This window comes from Rattus rattus, chromosome 9, assembly GCF_011064425.1.
Source record: "Rattus rattus isolate New Zealand chromosome 9, Rrattus_CSIRO_v1, whole genome shotgun sequence".
Taxonomy (NCBI): Eukaryota; Metazoa; Chordata; class Mammalia; order Rodentia; family Muridae; genus Rattus; species Rattus rattus.
In genome coordinates this window covers 54454380-54476293 of record NC_046162.1, presented here as the reverse complement: position 1 = coordinate 54476293, position 21914 = coordinate 54454380, and the positions used below count along the sequence as shown (strand labels likewise).

Sequence of the window (21914 nt, the reverse complement as noted above, 5' to 3'; positions counted from 1 at the left end):
GTTATTTTCTCTCCTATTGTGAATAGAACCGATATAAATAATCCTGCAAAAACACACTGTCATATAGATATGTCCAAGATAGCGCTGCTAATTTATTGGAACGTCTTCATAAGAAAATCATGAACATGCCTGTTTCTATATTGTCAAATTTGGGGCTTTGGACAACCTAATGGAGGAAAAGTAGGGCCTCTTAGTATTTTATTTCTTTTATTATGCATGAAAGGTTCATGACTTATCCCACCTCCTGTCATTGCCCGACCTCCAAATATTTGCAAAGCCTTGAAGCCAATTACATTTTTCTTCCCACTTCCATGAATCTTTGCAGGAAACACCTTTATCCCTTTTAAGCAACTGGTCTTTTTCTAACCTGTTTTTAAGTTTAAATAATCAATTCTTTTTAATTAGAGGCAATTCCTCCATCTCAAAAATCAATGAGTTTTTTTAAAGTTATTCAATTCACCTTTTCCCCCTCTCTTTTTATTTAAAATTTTTTCATATAAAACATATTGATGATTTTTTTCCTTACTGTTGCTCCTCTCAGATCTTCCCTACCCACCAAACTTTGTGTCCTTATTCTCTAAACAAACAAACAAACAAGCTCATGTGGGCAGGGCAGGCAGACCACAGTGAGACAATACTTGCCTGGTGCTACACAGCACAAGGCATAGCACTCTTGAGACAATCCCAGATATCCAGGGGCCCAGGGTGCTGCTAGGATGAGCAAGTGAGTTTTGGAGTGATGGAAGAGAGAGAGAAGCAGAAGGGTGTGTCCGCAATGAGGAGAGGCAGAACTGGAAACTCAAGGATAATGAGGGGCAGCCTGATGTGAGCAGCTGTAATGCCACCACATACAGCCATGGTGAGATCCTGCCTTTTGTTCCCCAAAACCCTCCCTCCCCTGCAACCAAGGACAATATCTGGGTCTGTAGCCCTGCAGCAGCTGGGATCTATTACCATCAAAGACCAGGCAGACATCCCTGGTCTGGGCTGCCATCTAAGGCCATGTTAATATTTGAAAGCTGTGTGGAGCTGACCCCATCCCTCACCTGGGCACTGTGAGAGAGCTGGTCCTGTCCCTCAACAGTTGCAGCACTCGGGAGAATGGGCAGCCTCTGAGCCTCAACTAGGCAGCATAGTAGATCTGACACTAGTCTCAGGTGAGCCACCCCAAGGGCGTGAGCCTGAGAGAGCTGGTGCTGAAATTTGTCTGTTTTGTGGTAATGCCCTTCACCCCTATTCCCCTCTCCACAGCATGCAGGAAAACTGGCCCGAGGGCATGAGCCTGGGAGAGCTGGTGCTGTAATTTGTCTATTGTGTGGTAATGCCCTTCATCCCCTACTCCCCTCTCCACAGCATGCAGGAAAACTGGCCCGAGGGCATGAGATTGGGAGAGCTGGCTGTGCACCTTGCTGGCTATGACATTGGGTGAGCTAGCCAGGACAGTGCTAAAGAGCTCACTCTGGTAGAGTGGGCACAGGAATGCTGGCAGGCTGACCAGCTCTGTTACAACCCAGGCCAAGATCCAGGCCTTTGAGTTGGCCCACCCCAATATCTACCCCATCTATGAAATGCCATGTGGATGTGGCTGACCTTGCAGATCCAAAGCTGTAGCATCTCTATGACACAGGGCTACAACTGGCTGAGAGGAGTCCCAGTAAGGATTCAGTATTGATAGTGTAGCAGAAGCCAGAGGCCTCAAATCAGACCAGTGATTCATTGCAATGAACATTTGTAAGCAAATAAGAATGGACTAAAGGGTGTGCTGTGGGACACACTGTGACACCCTACAGCTTCCACTATAAGATTATTTTTTTTCTTTTATTGGGGAGGTTGTAAGGGTGGAGGGGGCGCAAAGGCTCAGGGAGATGAGTGAGGTTGAGGTGCATGATGGGAAATTCACAAAGAATCAATAAAGAGGAAGAAAACTCAAAAATGAAGGTCAAAGTAAACAAGACAAAAATAGCAAAGCAAAAATAGAACAAAAAGCCCACAAAAGGAGTGCTTTTCTTATAATATTGAAAATATAATTAAAATGTGTGCCTTTCAACTGCTCAGTGAATTATTAACTTACCTTTTTCAAGTATCAAATCTGCCCATGTGTCCTGTGCCTTTTCAAGACATTATGTGCTAGGAAATGGGAGTTGAGGATGATTATGTTCTGCTCTTCACGAACGTCCAATGTCTGAAGTTATGGCATTTCATACTTTTTTACATTCTCTATCAATTAAATTTCTTCTTTGAAAATTTCACGTGTGGATATAATATATTCGGATTCTTCTCACCTCCACCCTCTCTCATCTCCTCCCCACCCCACAGTTCCCCTCCTCCCTACAGATACTGCCCCCTCATTTACGTCCTTTTGTTTTGTTTTGTGAAACATTTGACTTTAATCAGGCCCATATGTGTGACACTAAATTTGGTGCCTGGCCCACTCCCCAATGAGTATAGAAAATAAAGACAAGGACTCCACCGCCCCTAGAACCTATCAATAGCCAATAGTTGAGCAGGAATGATTAGAGCCCCACCCTAATCCCTGACTGATGGTTGATAGAGCCAGTCTTGTGCAGGATCAGAGCTGGTGGCTCTGAGTCTGTCCTGGCAGAAGCTATGCCTTACTTGGATGATGGTAGTCAACAGCCCTCCTACCTGTCTTCTGATCTCATATTCTTCTGGTCCCCTCTTTGGTGATGTTCCCTGAGTCTTAGAGAATGTGACGTAAGAGTCTAATTTAAGGCTAAATGTTCGGTTATCGCTTATTCTCAGCATTTTGAGCAGCTGTATACATCTGCATTCATAGCTGCTGGCTGCCAACAGAAATTTCTCTGCTTAAAGCTGAGAGCAGTACTTGTTTACAGGTCTGAACATACACATCTAGAAGACAGTTTGCCTCTATATTAATTTAGCAAAACAACAATGGTAAGTTTCTTTTACGACTTTCCTAGACATGTCTTCCCCTGGAACTGAATTCCTTCTAATTTATCTTAGAAGCTCTTTATATTGTACCTATCTCGTGTGTGTGTGTGTGTGTGTGTGTGTGTGTGTGTGTGTGTGTGTGTGTGTGTGTGTGTATGATGGCTTAGTATGAAGCATTTTAGAACATTTATTGACTTCATTCTTTGACAATTTCATGGATGTATAACATGTATCCTGATTATTAGTGTTCATTTTTCATGCCAAAACTATCAGGAAGGATTTGACTGCAAAAGATTGTGTGTTCACATGCATGAGACAGAGCATATTCAACTGCCTCTTCTTGCCTGGTGAGGCTCCGTCTATGTCTGTTGACTTTATAACTAACTCTATCTAACTTCACTGAAATGTCTACTGCAGCAATGCTTTTCCTTTCCACATTAATCTTGCAACCCTAGACAGGCATTCACCTTTCACCCCTATAACACAACCACAACTGCAATGTTCTTCCTGCTTCCTGTTATTCTCACACCTCCAAATATTTGCAAGTCCTGGATGCTCCTCACACTTTTCTTCCCTCTTAATGACACAATATTCAGTGTAAAGTCAAGAAAATCTTCAAAGTCTCTCTGTTGTATTCATTGAGTATCTATCGTCTTTTTCTGCAGTCCTCACACATGATTGGACAGGTTGTTGAGCCCATCAACGACTGGATCATAAGTCCATCTAAGCCTATGTTCATCACTGAATGGTCCTTCTTCAACCAACTAGATTATCTCTATCATTGATAAGCGCCTTGGGTTTTAATAAATCCCACATTCACTCAATTGATCTCTCACTCGTGACTGAGCATCATGCTAATGAACGCAAATGAGACATATCCTGGAGACTAAGACCTTTTAGGCTTTACCTTGGAGAGGGAGATAAGACAAAACAATTCCAATGTGGTATAATACTCTAGAACAGAGGCAATGGGGAAAGGAAGGGTGAGTGCAGTAAAAGTAAGAAAAGATCAGAAGTGAGCTGTGCTGGATGTTAAAAGATGAATAAGAGTTTGCTAATGTGACAAAGAAGAAAACTTTGTAGGAAAATAAAATAGTATAAGTGTAAGAAATGACACCAGAATATCATTCTTCATATTCTGTGAGAGACTGGCTATGTCCCCTCAGTCCATCTGAGACTTCAGTGTAAGGAATTAACAAGAACAGCACCTACTTCATAGAGGCCTTGAGAAGTGTAAATAAGATATGAATTACAGAGGACTCCCAAAATTCCTGGCACACAGTAGGTATTCAACCTATTTTACTTGTCAGGGTTATCTCACTGTCCACTGGGAATGCACTGATCTAAACACACGGTTGTTATTTTATTGACTAATCCAACATCCCTTGGAAAAAACTTGACAAGCTCTTTACCATGTACATGTCCTGTCCCCTTAATCATCTGCGAATGAAAGTTTATGCCTTTATTTGAATCTTATCTACAGCAAAAACTTCTCCAATATGCATTCTTGGGGGAAAAAATAACTCAGGATATGAGAAAGACACAGCTTTTTAAGTTATTTTATTTATTCTTTGGGAATTTCATGCATGTAGACAATTTATTAAGATCATTACTTGCATGTATTCGCTGGGTTTGTTGACCTTACCAAAAGGCTGATCAAAATATGACTTTAACCTACCCTACTCTAAATAACATGGCACTAAAAATTTAATTATTTTTAAGGACCCCACATGTCAACATGTATTTGCTAGTCCAAAGTAATTATCACTACAAAATTGTTTTGCCTTTGAGAGATTAAATAAGACAAAACTGCTAGGACCCTCCCTAAGCTTGCTCACAGCAGGCCAACTGTTTGAGAAATGCACTACCTTTTGTTAATTGCAAACTACCACCTTGGCACTCCCAAAATACCAATATTTCACCCTGTTTTCCCACCAGTATCCCATAAGTCCTGATTCTAACCTGTTGCTGCCAGAGATATAGTCACCATGAAGTCCATTCTGAACACATTTCCCCAGGGTTAGTCCAGAAATAAAGAATTAACACTCAAACCAAAGAGACAAAGTCGTGGACTGTGCCTACCTTAGAGGATATAATATCAAAGTGAGAAAAGGAAAGTTGATTCTCTTGGGCTTTGCCAAATTGGATAGCTTAGAATAGAGCAGGAAAAGGAAGCAGCCTTTTCTATATATAGATAACAACACATGCTAATTGATCTTCTGTAGTATAAACAAGAGTCACTTGGTTAGCCCTTAGCAGGGTATAAAAAGCAAGAGACAGTAAGGAAAGAGACCAGACTAAGAACTCTCTCCATCTTGTAAGCCCACCCAGAACCTCCACCTCTAACACCATGGTCAGCTCCTGTTGTGGCTCTGTCTGTTCTGAGGAGGGCTGTGGCCAAGGCTGCTGCCAGCCCAGCTGCTGTCAGACCACCTGCTGTAGGACCACCTGCTGCCGTCCCAGCTGTTGTGTGTCCAGCTGTTGCAGGCCCAGCTGCTGTGTGTCCAGCTGTTGCAGGCCCAGCTGCTGTGTGTCCAGCTGTTGCAGGCCCAGCTGCTGTGTGTCCAGCTGTTGCAGGCCCAGCTGCTGTGTGTCCAGCTGCTGCAGGCCCCAGTGTTGTCAGTCTGTATGCTGCCAGCCCACCTGCTGCCGCCCCAGCTGTTGTCGCCCCAGCTGCTGCATCTCTAGCTGCTGTCAACCCTCCTGTGGTGGTTCCAGCTGCTGCCGCCCCTGCTGTCGGCCCTGCTGTCGCCCTTGCTGCTGTCTGAGACCAGTCTGTGGTCAGGTCTGCTGCCAAAGCACCTGCTACCGCCCCACCTGTGTCATCTCCACCTGCCCCCGCCCCATGTGCTGTGCCACCCCCTGCTGCTAAATCTTCTGTTTGAATGTGCCATTTACCTCCTCAATCTCTACAAATGAAGTCCTTCCTTCTAAAAAGTGCAATGTTTGAGGGACTTGATCTCCTCAGTCCCAGGAGTCAGACTTGTTTGCAATTGTTCCCTGTGCACATTCTGCCTTCTCTCCAAAGTTCTTCCTTATAATGATTTTATCAAAAACCTCCAAATAGCTTAACAGGTCTCCCCCAACATGCCTTACCTTGTATTTTTATCTATTCATCATGCTGAAGGAATTTAAATTATCCCTGACACTTGGAGGAGCGTGCATTTTAAGCTCATGACATTAAAATCTATTAATTGTCTTTTATAGCTTTTGCAAATTTTTTTTATATTTTACTACTTCTGCATAACAAAAATAAACATCCAACACAAGGATAATGACAATTGAATGTGACTGCTTCTTTCTTTAAAAATGTATGTGTAAATATGTAAATGAAAAGAGGGTGAGTGAATAGTTCAAAGGATAAAGGCAGTTAATTAATCTGTTAGTTAGTCCTGTTGATCAGAGTTGCAAACCTGGCATTCACGTGGTGGGAGGAGGCTGACTTCTATGAGTGGTTCTCTGATTGCACACATGCTGTGGCAACTGCGAACACACACACACACACACACACACACACACACACACATTGTGTGAGAGAGAGAGAGAGAGAAAGAGAGAGAGAGAGAGAGAGAGAGAGAATTAAAATTAAAAGAGAGAAAGGAACCTTGAAACCTTTGCATGTTTCCTGGGTAAATATAATTGTTTATCTTAGTTACTTAGCTACCTAGTTAATTTTTTGAGATTGTGGGGTTTTTTGAGATTGTATTCTAATAAAGATATTTCTCCCTCCCAATCCGTTCCTTTTTTTTTTTTTTTTTTGTGGCAACTCTTTTTTTTATTTATTTATTCATTTTTTTTTTTTCCTTTTTTTTATTAACTTGAATATTTCTTATATACATTTCGAAGTGTTATTCCCTTTCCGGTTTCGGGCAAACATCCCTTCCTCCCCCCTTCCTTATGGGTGTTCCCCTCCCACCTCCCCCTATTGCCTCCCCCGACAGTCTAGTTCACTGGGGGTTCAGTCTTAGCAGGACCCAGGGCTTCCCCTTCCACTGGTGCTCTTACTAGGATATTCATTGCTACCTATGAGGTCAGAGTCCAGGTCAGTCCATGTATAGTCTTTAGGTAGTGGCTTAGTCCCTGGATCCCAATCCGTTCTTATATCCCACCCTGTTCTCCTTCAAATCTATCCCCTCCTTTTTTCATCAGTTCTTATTGTATATGCATATATTCCCAGATATAACCTATTCAGCCTACTACAGAAAACCATAACCAATCATTGTGCAGCGTTGTGGAGCACGGTCCCAACGGATACATCTATAACAAGCATCCCCTCACCCCTGGCTCAAGGAACACTGTGAAAGAGACGATGGAAAGATTTTAAGAACAAGAGGATCAGGGAATTTGCTGTGAGATCATGCCTCCTAGTGACATCAAAACCTACACCCATACATCTCACAAGCATGGCTGCTTACATGTGAATTGTATTTTGGTACACTTAAAAAGCAGACAATACCCTCATCAGTTGCAGATTTCCATTCATTTTCATGGCCATCAAACCATCTCTCTTGTCCTTCCCCACACCTGATCCTGAATTCCCCCATTTCCCTCCCAGTGTACCCCCTTCCAGTTTCCTCCCTCCATCTGCCTCTTATGTGTATTTTATTCCCCCTCCTAAGTGAGAGTCAAGTTTCCTCACTTGGACCTTCCTTCTTGTTTAGCTTCTTTGGGTCTGTGAAGTATAATATGGTGCCTGTCTTTTATAGCTAATATCCACTAACTAGTGCATACATACCATGTATGTCCTTTTGGGACTGGGTTAATTCACTCGGGATGCTATTCTCAAGTTTCATCCATTTGCCTGCAAAATTAATGATGTCTTGGTTCTTATTAGCTGAATAATATTCCATTGCATAGACATACCGAATTTTCTTTATCTATTCTTCAATTGATCAGTATGTAGGTTGTTTCCAGTTTCTGGCTATTGTGAACATATTTCGCTGTGAACATATTTAAGCAACTGTCTTTGTGAAATGTTGGAGCATCTTTTGGGTGTAGGCCCAGGAGTGGTATAGCTGGGTCTTGAGGTAGTTTTGCTTACAGTCCTTAGAGCATAGTGTCCTCTGAGAGGCTCCACCTAGAGAGATACACACATCCACAACCAAACAGTGGATGGAGCTTGGGGACTCTTATGGAAGAACAGGAGGAAGGATTGTGGGCCCCAAAGGGGATAGGAACTGCTCAGAAAGAGCAACAGAGTCAACTAACCTGGACTCTGGGACTCTCGGAGTCTGAACTACCAACCAAAGAACAAACATAGGCTGGACCAAGGCCTCCCCATTCATATGTAGCAGATGTGCAGCTTGGCCTTCATGTGGGTTCGGAACATCTGGAACTGGGCCTATCCCAAAAGCTGTTGCTTGTACGTGGGATGTGTTCTTCTATCTGGGCTGCTTTGTCTGGCCTCAGTGAGAGAGGAAGCACCTAGCCTCACAGACACTTGAAGTGCCAGGGGGAGCGAGGAGGGAGAGGAATATGGGGGGGAGCTGCCCCAACCTGCTCAGAGAAGAAGGGGAGAGGAAATGGGGAAGGATTGTGGGGGAGGTGGGGACTGGGAGAGGACAGTGAGCGAGATGGCAAGACATAAAGTAAATAAGTAAAAGAAAATAATTAATTAAAAAATTTTTAAAAAGCAGATAACACAATGAGTCAAAATTCTGAGGGAAATGAAGTAGCCTCATGTTTAGAAAGTCTTCATTGTTTAAGGTAAATTAATCACTTTCTAGGGATGTTTGTTTTGTCTTATTTTTGTTTGTTTGTTTGTTTGTTTGTTTTTAGGGGAGTGGGATTAAAGATAATGGAGTAGCCACGAGTACATAGCAGGGAGAATTACCCAGGAAGACTGAACACAGCCCACATGACCTTTCATTCTCATTGGGAGGATTAAAAACAGCCAATGGGCAGCTTAGCAAAATCTTTATATGTTCTACTCCAGAGTCGAGTGTGGTGAACCTCGTGTCCACATGTGTGCTTCATGAGGGCAGGTTATCCATGGGGCATTCATCCTCTCATGTAGAAAGACCATTTCTGAGGCAGACAAGTGATGTGGATGAAAAGCAGGTAAAGTCCTTTGCAGTTGCTGGAGGTGGTGGTTTTCTCTGAGGTTGTCCTTTTCCCAGGTGGCGTGATAAAGAACCACATTTCCCATTTAGACATGCTTCAAACATGTCATTCCATGTTCTGAACTCCCCCCAAGACTACTAAGCCCTGCCCACAAGTACCTTTCCAGTTTTGTTTTTCCAAGTATCTAATCCCACTCTCTTTCCTTCCCTTCCACGAGAGTTGATCCTTAAAACATGTCCCATGAACCTGCTGCATGCTGATCTCTGTCTCAGCTCATGCTTTCTGGAGATTTCCACCTCCTCCTAAAACCTGTTCATGATTGATGGCTTGAGAGCTAGAACCATTCATTAAAATGGATGTTCAATCTCTCGGTGCCTCGTAGAAATAAGAATGCAAGCACAATGACAGAAATATGTTGCACGTGATCCAAGAAGAAAATTACAAAGTTTATATAAATAACATTTATTCCTTTCTGGAAAATCTCTCCCTCTCCTCTCCCCTCCTCTCCTCTCCCTCCCCCCCCCCCTCTCCCTCTCCCTCCTCCCTCTTCCTCCCCCACACAGGCTTTAGAATTTAAAACAACACAAGAGTCTGTGACCAACAGTAAATTCCTCTTCCTGAGTCACTGCTAATCTCATTCAGGATCCATTGGTATGTACTGCAGCCTTATTAAACCCACCCATACACACAGTAAACAAACATCACTCACTCACACACCTAGCCCTTGCCCACAGTTTAATCTCATCATTAATACAAATGCTTTGGATTTTCCCCCCACTCTTTGGACCAGTTTTCCCCAATTCCTCTCTTGGACCTTCCAGGATGGAGTCTTTGTCCAGGGTTCTGTAGTGTGTGAAGTTCAAGCAAAGTCAAGGGGTGTTCAGAAATATTTTTGGCTAATTGATAGTTTTCCTAGCAGTAAGAGTGAAACTTGGAAGTATGGGGCAAAAACAAAAAATATGGATGTTATGGTTTGGTAAGTGCCTCCCCTCCTACCCCCACTCCCATGGCTGTAGACATGTGAGTTGAGCAGTGCGCTGATGGACGTCTGCAAACAAGTCTTCCACTGCAAATCAAGGCTTCTGCAGCTTTCTACCCATAGCCTTTATGTGCCGACACACCACTCTCAGTGCCTCACAAGCAATATGAATATTTGGCTAATGGATTAGATAAATAAATGGTGACTTTTGAACTATTTCCTGTCTTTTCTCCAATATATACAATGGCCCATCTTGCATTTCCATCTACTCCACAAACCACTATCAAGAAGTAGAATGTGCTGAGTTAGAAGTTAGGGTCATGACATGTGAAGAGGGACGTTTAGCAGAACAGACACCGTGCAGGAGTAAACATCTCTGCTGAGTCTTGATGGGCGAGCAGCATTCCAAGAAGATGAAACACCTCCAGCAAAGGCTGCAAGCTTAATTCTTCACACTCCCTCTGCTACTCAGAGGCAGGTTCGGCTCATGTTGTGTTTCCTCTTGGCCAGATGTTTCGGTTTTAGCCTCTCTGTGTTTCTTTAGTCCTCTCTATCAAAAGAAGAGTGAATAGCACATCAGAGAACTATGTTAAAGACAAAAGAAATACAATACAATCACACAATGCCTGATGCATAGTGACACTTTACAAACTATATCCCCTACACACAACACACAGTGTCAAATGGGTAGCAACATTTTACAAACTACACCCCCACCAAAGGTACGTGGAACACATTCATATGCTGCATATTCTGATTTTAATTATTTCATTAAAGCCATTGGAATGCTTTATCTTGTGCCAAATGGTTCCCTCTGACTGTGTCTTTTCCAACCACTCACAAAAAGGGGTGAGGGCTACCTGCTCTATGCCTAGAATAGCCAGCAGAAACTCCTGCACATATATTGCCAAAGTTAGGAGATCTCTCTCTGTCTCTCTGTCTCTCTCTGTCTCTGTCACTGTCTCTCTCTCCCTCTCCCTCTCCCTCTCCCTCTCCCTCTCTCTCTCTCTCTCTTCCCCTTCCTCCTTCTCCCCCTCCCTCTTTCACACACACACACACACACACACACACACACACACACACACACACACCAGTCTCTGAGCAAAAGTAAACGCCCTTTCATGAGTCATTGCTTATCTCATTCAAGATTCTTTGGTATGCATTACAGCCTTACTGTATGAAATATATTATTAATTATTATTATTTATTATTAATTATATATTATATATTATTAATATATAATTATATATTATATATTATTAATTATATATTATATAGTATTAATATTATATATTATTAATATATATTATTACATATTGTATTTTGTATATAATAATGCCTTTATGTCTTTCTGGAGAACAATTAAGAGTGGGGAAATTTTATTCATCTTTTAACTGTGAAACTGCACAGTACATTTTTTTCACTCACCAAGGCATTCAAAAAACATACAGAGTCAGTTCTATATTAGCATTTTATCACATTTATCTACCTTTCTACCTATTTATTTATTCATTTATTTATTGTGTGTATGTGTGTGGGTACATACACCATGTGGATCCCAGGGTTGGAATTTAGGTCATCAAACTTGGCAGCAAATGCCTTTACCTGCTGTTTAATATATATATCTCCCAGTCAAAGGTACAAGGAACACATTCATATACTGCATATTTATTTTGATTTTGTTTCACTAAAGTCATTGGAATCCTTTATCTTGTGCCAAATGGCTCCCTTTGCCTGTGTCTTATCGGAGAAGACTTGGAGTGCCTTCTCTGTATGTTTTTTGAATGCCTTAGTGAGCAAAAAATCTACTATGCAGTTTCATGATTAAACAATGAATAAATTTCTCCACTCTTATTCCTTCAGAAAGACATACAAAAATAATAATTGAGTTTCTATTATTTCTAAGTGGTTGCACCACTGCCAAGCTCTTTGACTTAAGATAGTGGAGTGAGAGCTGACAATTTAGAATGTTCTCAGGCCTGCTCATCTCCCAGATCCTCTACTGGACGCACAAAGTCACCATCGTCCTCATGAGAGATGGACAGCCTCCTTCTAATCAGTCTTTCCTTTTAACTCCTTCCCGAATCTCACCTGGAATGAACATTCCTTGACAGCAAAAGGCATACTGGATTTTGTGAAAGATTATTTCTATGATTTGCAAGGAATGGTGTTCAGATGGGAGAGAATGTCATATTTGGAAAACAAAATGCCAGAGAGTCATGGGACAAGTTACTCGTAACAACGAGTGACCCACTATGGAAAAAAATGCAAGCAGTGTTTTAGTTGCAAACACAGGACTATCAGGAAAAGAAAATGTCATGCTTTCTTTCTATTGGAGTATTTAACTAGAAACATTACAATTATGTAATTAAATGATTAAGTTTTCCAAGAAGGTAAATACTAACAAGGAAATAATGACGTAGTCATATGAGGTGCTCAGTGGGGTATAAAAGGGGGTGTGGGGCAAGGAGACTTCCAAACCCAATACCTTCACTCTCTCATAAACCCACCCAGAACCTCCACCTCTGACACCATGGTCAACTCTTGTTGCAGCTCTGTCTGCTCTGAGGAGGGATGCGGCCAAGGCTGCTGCCAGCCCAGCTGCTGTCAGACCACCTGCTGTAGGACCACCTGCTGCCGCCCCAGCTGCTGTGTGTCCAGCTGCTGCAGGCCCAGCTGCTGCATCTCCAGCTGTTGCAGGCCCCAGTGTTGTCAGTCTGTGTGCTGCCAGCCTACATGCTGCCGCCCCAGCTGCTGTGTGTCCAGCTGTTGCAGGCCCAGCTGCTGTGTGTCCAGCTGTTGCAGACCCCAGTGCTGTCAGTCTGTGTGCTGCCAGCCCACCTGCTGCCGCCCCAGCTGTTGTCGCCCCAGCTGCTGCATCTCCAGCTGCTGCCAACCCTCCTGTGGTGGTTCCAGCTGCTGCCGCCCCTGCTGTCGGCCCTGCTGTCGTCCTTGCTGCTGTCTGAGACCAGTCTGTGGTCAGGTCGGCTGCCAAAGCACCTGCTACCGCCCCACCTGTGTCATCTCCACCTGCCCCCGCCCCATGTGCTGTGCCACCCCCTGCTGCTGAGTTCCCTGCTGTAGACTCATCTCATCTTACAGATATGTACCATTCTAGCGTGTGAAGCCACAGGTCACATGGAATGTGTTCTACATCATTTAGCAGGATGGACCATAAAGTTCCAGTGAGCCCACCATCCTCGCCAAAGTCAGTCAGCACCGCCTGGCTCACTTTACATTCTCTTGTTTGCTACCATGTGTTTCTAATATTTGTACTGTGCTGAAATTAATCTCTAAGTTATGACCTAAGAATTTACCCCCAAATCACCAAATTGATTGGCCTTGTAGCTCTAAATTATTCTTCCTAGTAAATCAGACATTTTCTACAGCCCTTATTGACTTTATAACCCCAGACCTTAGGGTTTGGATATACTCTGTATTTTTTCCCTGAAATGAATTCCTTGTATTCTGTTGTTTCTATTCCTTCTAATAAATTTTATTAATATAAAAATTTATTGGTACTGTTCTCTGTGTCGTCCATAACCATTGAACTCAGCAATAGAAGACTTAGGGCTCACTGGTTAAGAGCAGTCACTGCTCTTGTGAAGAACCTGAGTTGTTTTTCCAACATCAATGTTAAGTGATATAAACTCACTGGCAGCCCTGGACCCAGGAGACTGGCTGCCCTCATTTTGCTTCCATGGGCAACTTTATTCATGTGCACATATATACCCTTCATGCATACACATGGATATACACATACATATGCCTCAAAATAAATTAAAATTAATCTTTAAAATGTAATTGAAGGGACTAGAGAAATAGCTCAGTGATTAAGAGCATATACTGCTCTTCCAGAGGACCTGGGTGTGGTTCCCAGCATACACATTGGATGGTTTACAACTACATGTAATTCTATCTCCAGAGGATCTGATGCCTCTGTTCACAATGATACTCACATGCACGTATCCACACAGAGATACATATAATTAAAACTAAGGTAACTCTTTACAAAATAATTGACTTACATTTTATGTAAATACAATGGAAATTAAGCTATATTTAAATCATTTTAAAGGTTAAATGCTGTGTGAGATATACACGTGAAAACGTGGTTTTGTAAGCGCGTGCCTATATGTGTTGTAATATTCAAATTTAGGAAAAATTCAACTCAGATCTTTGTTCTTAATTAAAATACTTATTCCTGTAGTATATTCTACCTTTAACCCATCAGCTCAATTTTGTACAAGAATATAAAAGCAAATTTCTGATGGGAAAAAAAGTACATGCCAGTGAAATCAAGAAAATCTTCTTTTAAAAATGTAATGAACCAGGTGTGGTAGTGAATGCCTTTAATTCCATTATTCAGAAAAGCTGAGGCAGGAGAATCATAAGGTGAAGGCAACTGGGCTTCATAATGAATATTAGGCCAGACAGCGTGAGACATCAAGGCTATGTCTCAATTAATTAATAGAGTAATTAATATAAAAATAACATCTTCGACTTACTTCAATTAATGAGGCAGCATTTCAGAATTTACAGTCACAAAGTGAGTTGTTTTACTCGTGGAACTGCGCTGTGAAGAAATTCACACTTTGTTGTGTTTTCATGCGCACATGACTCGTCTGCATAGTGCGGAGTATTTCAGAGCGTGGTCTTTTAGGGTCTCTGTATCTCAAGGATTTCCACTCTTTATATTTTAACAGTTATGCACCCTGCGGGACTGGAACTCTTAAATTCCTTTTCTCTTTTTGAAGAGTTTAAGGAGTTGAGGTCATAGTAGCCAGGTGTGGTGGGGGTGCACATCCGTTTCAACCAGACCCTATTCTAACAGCTCTTTGAGGCATGAAGCTCATCAGTGTGATGGTTTGAAAATGACCCCCATAGGCTCATAGGAAGTGGCGCTCTTAGGAGGTGTGGACTTGTTGGAGGAAGTGTGTCAGGAGGGGTGAGCTTTGAGGTTTCAGAAGCTCAAGCCAAACCCAATGGCTTTCTTTGTTCCCACTGCCTGCCCATCCAGAAGTAAAACTCTTGGTTTCTTCTCCAGCACCATGTCTCCCTGCACGCTGCCATGCTTCTGGCCATGGCAACAATGGACTAAACCTCTGGACTATAAGGCAGTCCCAATTAAATATTTTCTTTTGTAAGAGTTGTCATGGTCATGGTGTCTCTTCACAGCAATGGAAACCTAACTAAAACACCCTGTGGTGCCGTTTTTATTCCCATGGTTCAATTACCCTTTAATAGCACTGCAGCTAGGGACCAAGTCCTAACACAGGAGCCTTTAAAAGATGGCGTTCTTTCACACATGGGTCCTCCAGAGACACTCATCCAAACCATTAGTCAGCTGGGTGCTTGGCCTTTCGTCTCCTCATGGGCTTTCCTGAACTTCTTTGTAGGCTGCTGAAGTTGCTCCAGAAAGAAGAATGAAACGTCAACACCCAAGGCTCAGGTCCCAAAACGGATACAGCATCAGTTCCACCATGTTCTTCTGGTCCCAGTAAACTGTTAAAAGCACAGCAGATGTGACACCTCTGGTCAACTAGCACTCAGGAAGACAGAATCTGTGACAAGCTAATGCTAATCTTTCAGGTCTCTTCCTTGCTGTCTTGCTTAGAGAAACTCTTCATCTGGGTGAGTGGGAGCCTTGCTTGCATCCGTTATGATTGGAAAATCGTTCATAAAGGAGAGACCGCAGGCGTCAGGTGCTTTTCACATTTAATAAGTGAAATGAGGACGGTGAGAGCTCCAGATTGCCTGTGGATCTGAGCACCTAACCGGCTGCTCCTGGCAGGTAGAAACTTCTTGATTGTTAGACTCTGGACCACCCCACGCACTGAGGATGTGACAAGATGCAAAACCGTCGTGGATAAACAAAAATTGCACTGCTGCCTCGATCACAGCGAGAGAATCTACTGAACTGAGATGAACTGAAACTGTACACGTGACCCCCAACAAAGTTCATGGGCTACTTTGGGTTAGTAGGACCCTTTGCTCTCAAAAAAGAATCCTTTCAATAAGGAGTGCCGGGCCATGGCATACGATGCTGCCATTTTTCACTGCCACCTGTATGACCTGCATGGCTTTGAGGAAAAAGTTCTGTCCATCACTGTAACACCAAACACTAAAGAGAGGGAACATTCTACAACTCAGACATAATTGAAATCACCAGTTCATCGATTAATAAAAACTAAAACAATCAGCTGGGTGGCAGTGGCGGCAGCACATGCCTTTAATACCAGCATTTGTAAGGCAGAGGTAGATGGATCTTTCTGAGTTTGAGGCCAGCCTGGTCTTCAGAGTGAGTTCTGGGACAGACAGGGCTACACAGAGAAACCCTGTCTCAAAAACCAGAAAGCAAAAATAAAACCAGTAAGGACATTCCTAGAGTCAAGGAATATGAGACTTCCTATAGGTGAAAAAACCTGTATTTATCATTATTAAATTATGATAAATAATGATACCTTGGGTGGGGAAATAGACGGCCTACAGTATTTCTTACAACAGTTTCCAGTTTCCACAAGTTCTCTGACCTGAGACAAATCAATGTCTTAGCTTTGGACCCTGACATAAATAATCACCTGAAGTTAGATTTGAAAGCCACATTGGATTTTAGGTCTCAGTGTAAAAACAAGGCTGACTTTCTTCCCATTAACTTTCTCCAAAAGACTTCTCTTGATCAGTGGACTTAATGTTCCTAGTTCCCCCATCTGTGGCAGGGGATTCTCATCAAAGTCTCAGCTTTTAATGGGCCTGAAGTAACATCAAATGGCTTCTGTAAAAAGATGGTAAAATCCCAGCTCTGAGAGGATGCCTCATACCTGCAAGTGGCAACACCTACTCACACCAGCTCACACCAGCTCACACCAGCTCACGCCAGCTCACACCAGCTCATACCCGCTCACACCAGCTCACACCAGCTCACACCAGCTCACACCAGCTCATACCAGCTCACACCAGCTCATACCCGCTCATACTTGCTCACACCAGCTCATACCCGCTCACACCAGCTCACACCCAGCTCACACCAGCTCATACCTGCTCACACCAGCTCACACCAGATCACACCTGCTCACACCAGCTCACACCAGCTCATACCCACTCACACCAGCTCACACCAGCTCATACCCGCTCACACCAGCTCACACCAGCTCAGCTCATACCCGCTCACACCAGCTCACACCAGCTCACACCCGCTCATACCCGCTCACACCAGCTCACCAGATCACACCTGCTCATACCCGCTCACACCAGCTCACACCAGATCACACCAGATCACACCCGCTCACACCAGCTCACACCAGCTCATACCTGCTCATACCAGCTCACACCAGTTCACACCTGCTCACACCAGATCACACCAGATCACCAGTTGGTCTCCAGTTGTTTATGAACCCCACAGAATAGCAGCCGATTTTCTTTTTCACTCTGCCATTTGGATTTTCTTTTCTTTCCGTTCAAAACTTTATTAATTTAAAAGTTATATACTGAATTTCTTCGACTCGGCTGTCAAACAGAGATTATTAACCCATCTCTCAATTCTCCTGGGTCTCTTTTCCCAGGAGAAAACATTACCTATCGGTCATTAGAACCACTTTTATTTAATTTAAGGAATGAAATAGAATTTCAAAGGAATTGTTTAATTAAGAAAATAACTGGGTTGGGGATTTGGCTCAGTGGTAGAGTGCTTGCCTAGGAAGCGCAAGGCCCTGGGTTCGGTCCCCAGCTCCGAAAAAAAGAATTAAAAAAAAAAAGAAAAAAAGAAAATAACTACTTCTGGGGTTAAGGAGAAAGCTCAGTGCTTGAAATACAAGGACCTGAGTTCACTCTCCAGAACCCATGGAGAAAAAGCTCTGCATACTGGTACCCACTTGCAATCCCAGCACCAGGGAGAGAAGGGAGGATCCCTGATACACACTGGCCAGTCGTCCTATCCAGTTTGGTAAGTTCTAGGCACACACACACACACACACACACACACACACACACATGCTCAGAAAAGTATCTATTTTTATAAAACTGGGTTCTGCCCAACATTTTAGGCTCTGTTCTGTCTTTTGGATCACAAATAAACTAACAGGGGATAGAAAATGTGAGCTTCTAAATCAGGCTGTTTGATAACTGATGGCTCTAGACTATTTGGAAGGGGAGGAAGAGAGAGGAATACAAGTTATTTATATGAACATAGGCTATAATCTGACTCTCTAAAAGGCATTGTGTGAGCATCCCAGCAGAGATTACTAAAACGGTTGGTTCTTAACTCCATCAGGTTATCCTTCATTATCTCTACTCTCTTTCTTCTCCCAACCAAACAAAGACCTAATATGTGTCTGTGGGCTCCTCTCTGCTAGCAGGAGTAGAGCTGTAACCTAAAACACGGGACAACTCATTAGATTTTTAACTTCAAATATGCAACAAATACTTTTAAAATGTAAATATGGGTCATCTACACTCGGATACAATTATTATACAATTATTCGTTGTTTATCCTATATTTGAATGTGTCCAGAAAGTAAATAATTTCTGAAACAGGACTCCCTTAATTCCTAAAGAAGTCCCACACTAACCTGCGACCAGAAGCCATGCCCAGTTTTAGATCAGCCACACTGACCTGCAGACAGGTAGCCAGGAAATAGACACCGATTACTGTCCTTGCCAAGAGTTCGCAGGTGCTCCTTACAGACCACACGTAAATGCAGCCAGCTCCATCGTGGTCAGAATAAACTAACTCAGTATGCCAGCCAGTGTGCAAAAACAGGAAGGTGGTTTTCCACAAAGACAAGAAAAAGGTAAGCAATGTCTAAGAATATGTGCCCGATTGTATTTTGAGTTCTGATAAGTTTTGTAACCACAAGTTAATAAATTTGGAGACAGGTAGATAAAACGTAGTGTATACGGACAGTGTAAAGTCAACTTATTAGCATTAAGTTGGAGGAGAGTCCATTGCTCGTAAACGTCTTTGTTTAAGCATAAACTTACCAGTGATACACAGCTGACTTCGTATCTAGACTCTATTGGTAAACAGCTATGTGATCTCAGGAAAATTAATTAGCCTGGGTAAGCTTCAGGTTGCTCTTCTCCGGTAGTTAATCAGTTATTAAGATATCTGTGGGGCTGGAGAGATGGCTCAGAGGTTAAGAGCACTGACTGCTCTTGCAGAAGACCTGAGTTCAAATCCCAGCAACCACATGATGGCTCACAACCATCTGTAATGAAATCTGATGCCCTCTTCTTGTGTGTCTGAAGACAGCTACAGTGTACTTAAAGATAATAAATAAATCTTTTTTTTTTTAAAAAAAAGATATCTGTTAAACAGTCCATGGAGCGGATACTATTCATTAAACAGTAACTTAAATTTCTCACGTGGTAAGCAGGAAAATGGTCCCTGAAACCTAACACCCGTGAATGGAGTCCGCTCAAGAGGGTAACCATGGTAAGCTGTTCTTAGAGTAGAAGCTTTTAATAACAACATATTATCAAGGAAACTGGGATTCCCTTCAATATTAGGATGTGAATCACCCATTCAAATGACTAAGACCAACAAAATGTCCCACAGAGGCTGGTCGTAAATAAAAAGGTAATTAGTGAACAAACTGGGAAACTGTTTTCCTTCTTCCAAACCATAAAGCAGTACAAAGAACCAAGGGGAAAAAATCTTCGCAGAGAAAATGTATTTGATAAAACTCATAGCTGCATTTCCAGGATATCATTCACATGCAATAGAGCTGACGTCCTCGTGATGTTAACCAAAATCCTTACCATTAAAACCTGAGGGGAGGGGTTGGGGATTTAGCTCAGTGGTAGAGCGCTTGTCTAGCAAGCGCAAGGCCATGGGTTTGGTCCCCAGCTCCGAAAAAAAGAAAAGAAAAAAAAAAAAAACCTGAGGGGAATCTTTTCAGGAGAAATTGCATCTGAAGAGCATCAGAGTAAGATTGTTTTTATTTTTAACATTTATCATGCGTTTGTGTGCTCATGTGTGGGGATGGATGCGTTTACACTCAGGGAGACAGACAAAGGTGCCATATGTTGTCCTTTGATGACCTTCAGTGAGACTCTTCTGGGCTTGGTCCTCAGCCACACGTTACCTGTTTTTGCCGTCAAAAGTTTCCCTGCTCCACTGACACCATCAGTTAGCAATCCTAAGAGAACATAGAAGGAAACTTCCTACCCGCTTGGATAAAATCATGGTTTACAGAGCATAGACCTTAGGGAAGATACAGTTTACTGATAAGTAAGGGGACTCAGGACTCAGACCTCACACTGTGACCTTGCTGTGTGACCTCCGTAAACCCTAAAACTTCAGCCACAGGAGGGAAGGGATGGGCCCAGAGACTCTCCACAATCCTTTCCCAGAGTCAACAGATGCGGTGACTGATCCTAAATAAATTCCGAAGATAAAAATCTCGAGGAATCCCTGAAACAGGTTTTATGATCAGGTTCTGAGGACAAGAAGGGCATTCCAGGTCAATAAGAAAACAAGATCCAGGACTGGAAAGCCCTGATAGTCAGCAGGAGAGAGTGATCGAGCCAGTGTGACAGCCTACAAATGCCCATGTGATCCTTCATCACGTGGGAAACCACACTCCTGCCAGAGATGCATCCTGAGAGTTCTCTGGGAAGCAGATGACGATGGTCTGGCTTACAGGTGCCATTAATCTGCTGCTGTCACACCCATGTGTACTAATGAAGTAAGTCACTGCTTGGGTGGCAAGCCAGGGAGTCTTTGAAGGCCAAATGATGACATCAGAGTCGAGGAGAGAGTGGTTAGATCAGATCTGGTTTAGAAAACAAATTCGTTCCTCCTTGATGACTTAGAAATATTTCAAACTCGTCATAATTGAATCCAGTGTTTAGATTCAGTAAGAATAAACCACAAAAGAAAATAAAGGGATATTTGTGATGTGTATGCATGATACGTAGAGGGGGGGAGGGGTAGAGACAAAAATTCCATTAGTCAATGCTAACTCTTCTCTTAATTAGCCAGAGGATTTACAAGAATGATCATGTGCCTGGGGGTCATCAGCACTGTCCAGGTATATAAAGGGACCCGGCCCAGAGGAGCCATCACACCTGAGAACTCCCAAGCACTCTTCACCTCTCAGCCTCACTCCAGCCCAGACACCACCATGACCGGCTCCTGCTGTGGATCCTTCTCCTCCCAGAGCTGTGGAGGTTGCTGCCAGCCTTGCTGCTGCAGGGACCCCTGCTGCTGCCGCCCAGTGTCCTGCCAGACCACTGTGTGTCGCCCCCTGTGACCTGTGTGCCCCACTCACACTAGGGGCCCATCTGTGAGCCCTGCCGCCTGCCCCATCTGCTGTGACCCCTGCAGCCTGCAGCAGGGCTGCTGTCGCCCCATCACCTGCTGCCCCAGCTCTTGCACAGCTGTGGTCTGCAGGCCCTGCTGCTGGGCCTCCACCTGCTGCCAGCCCATCTCAGTGCAGGCTCCCTGCTGCAGGCCCCCCTGCTGCCAGCCTGCTCCCTGTCGTACCACCTGCAGGACCTCGCCCTGCAACACCTGCTGCTGAGCTCCTGGCACCCCCACGAAGGACATGCCTTCCCCTACACACCTGTTCACCTGGGCTTTTAATGGAATTGAAAGAAAATATCTTCCCCCCAAAGGTGACAACAACTTACCATCCAACAGCCTGGATCCCATGTGAAATGAGGAGATGGCATCTCAAGCCTGTTCCAAATTCCCAGACGTCTGTATCAGCAGACATCATTTGTTATGGATGGTAAATCACCTTCAGACGTCCCCAGAATGCACTGGACAAGTTCATTTTGAGCCCTTGTGATTCAGGCAGATCAAATCCTCACCCATATCTCTGCCATGTGTTGCTCATTGTTTCAATAAAATGATTCTCCTGGCATAGCAAATACCACACTCCTGCTTCATTCATTAGTATGTGTTATTACTGTGTGCACAGGAATAGGAGTCTAGACTCTGCCCAAGGAAAGC

At 43.4% G+C, this 21914-nt stretch overlaps 2 protein-coding genes and 1 pseudogene across 4 annotated transcripts; all 3 read left to right on the top strand.

The window, feature by feature from the left end:
• Positions 1-5263: 5263 nt before the first annotated feature.
• Positions 5264-5785, top strand: LOC116908883 (keratin-associated protein 4-12-like). Of its 2 annotated transcripts, none has more exons than XM_032912328.1 (2): positions 5264-5571; positions 5656-5785. In XM_032912328.1, the coding sequence occupies exons 1-2, from the start codon at positions 5264-5266 to the stop codon at positions 5783-5785; spliced, it is 438 nt and encodes a 145-aa protein (XP_032768219.1). The 2 variants fall into 2 exon arrangements, with proteins under 2 accessions (XP_032768219.1, XP_032768220.1); XM_032912329.1 differs by having other exon boundaries at positions 5264-5573; positions 5688-5785.
• A 6703-nt stretch (positions 5786-12488) lies between these two features.
• On the top strand, positions 12489-13025 carry LOC116908925 (keratin-associated protein 4-12-like). 2 transcript variants are annotated; one of them, XM_032912385.1, is made up of 2 exons: positions 12489-12811; positions 12896-13025. In XM_032912385.1, the coding sequence occupies exons 1-2, from the start codon at positions 12489-12491 to the stop codon at positions 13023-13025; spliced, it is 453 nt and encodes a 150-aa protein (XP_032768276.1). The 2 variants fall into 2 exon arrangements, with proteins under 2 accessions (XP_032768276.1, XP_032768274.1); XM_032912383.1 differs by having other exon boundaries at positions 12489-13025.
• Positions 13026-21081: 8056 nt separating this feature from the next.
• On the top strand, positions 21082-21480 carry LOC116908929 (annotated as a pseudogene).
• The last annotated feature ends 434 nt before the right edge of the window (positions 21481-21914 follow it).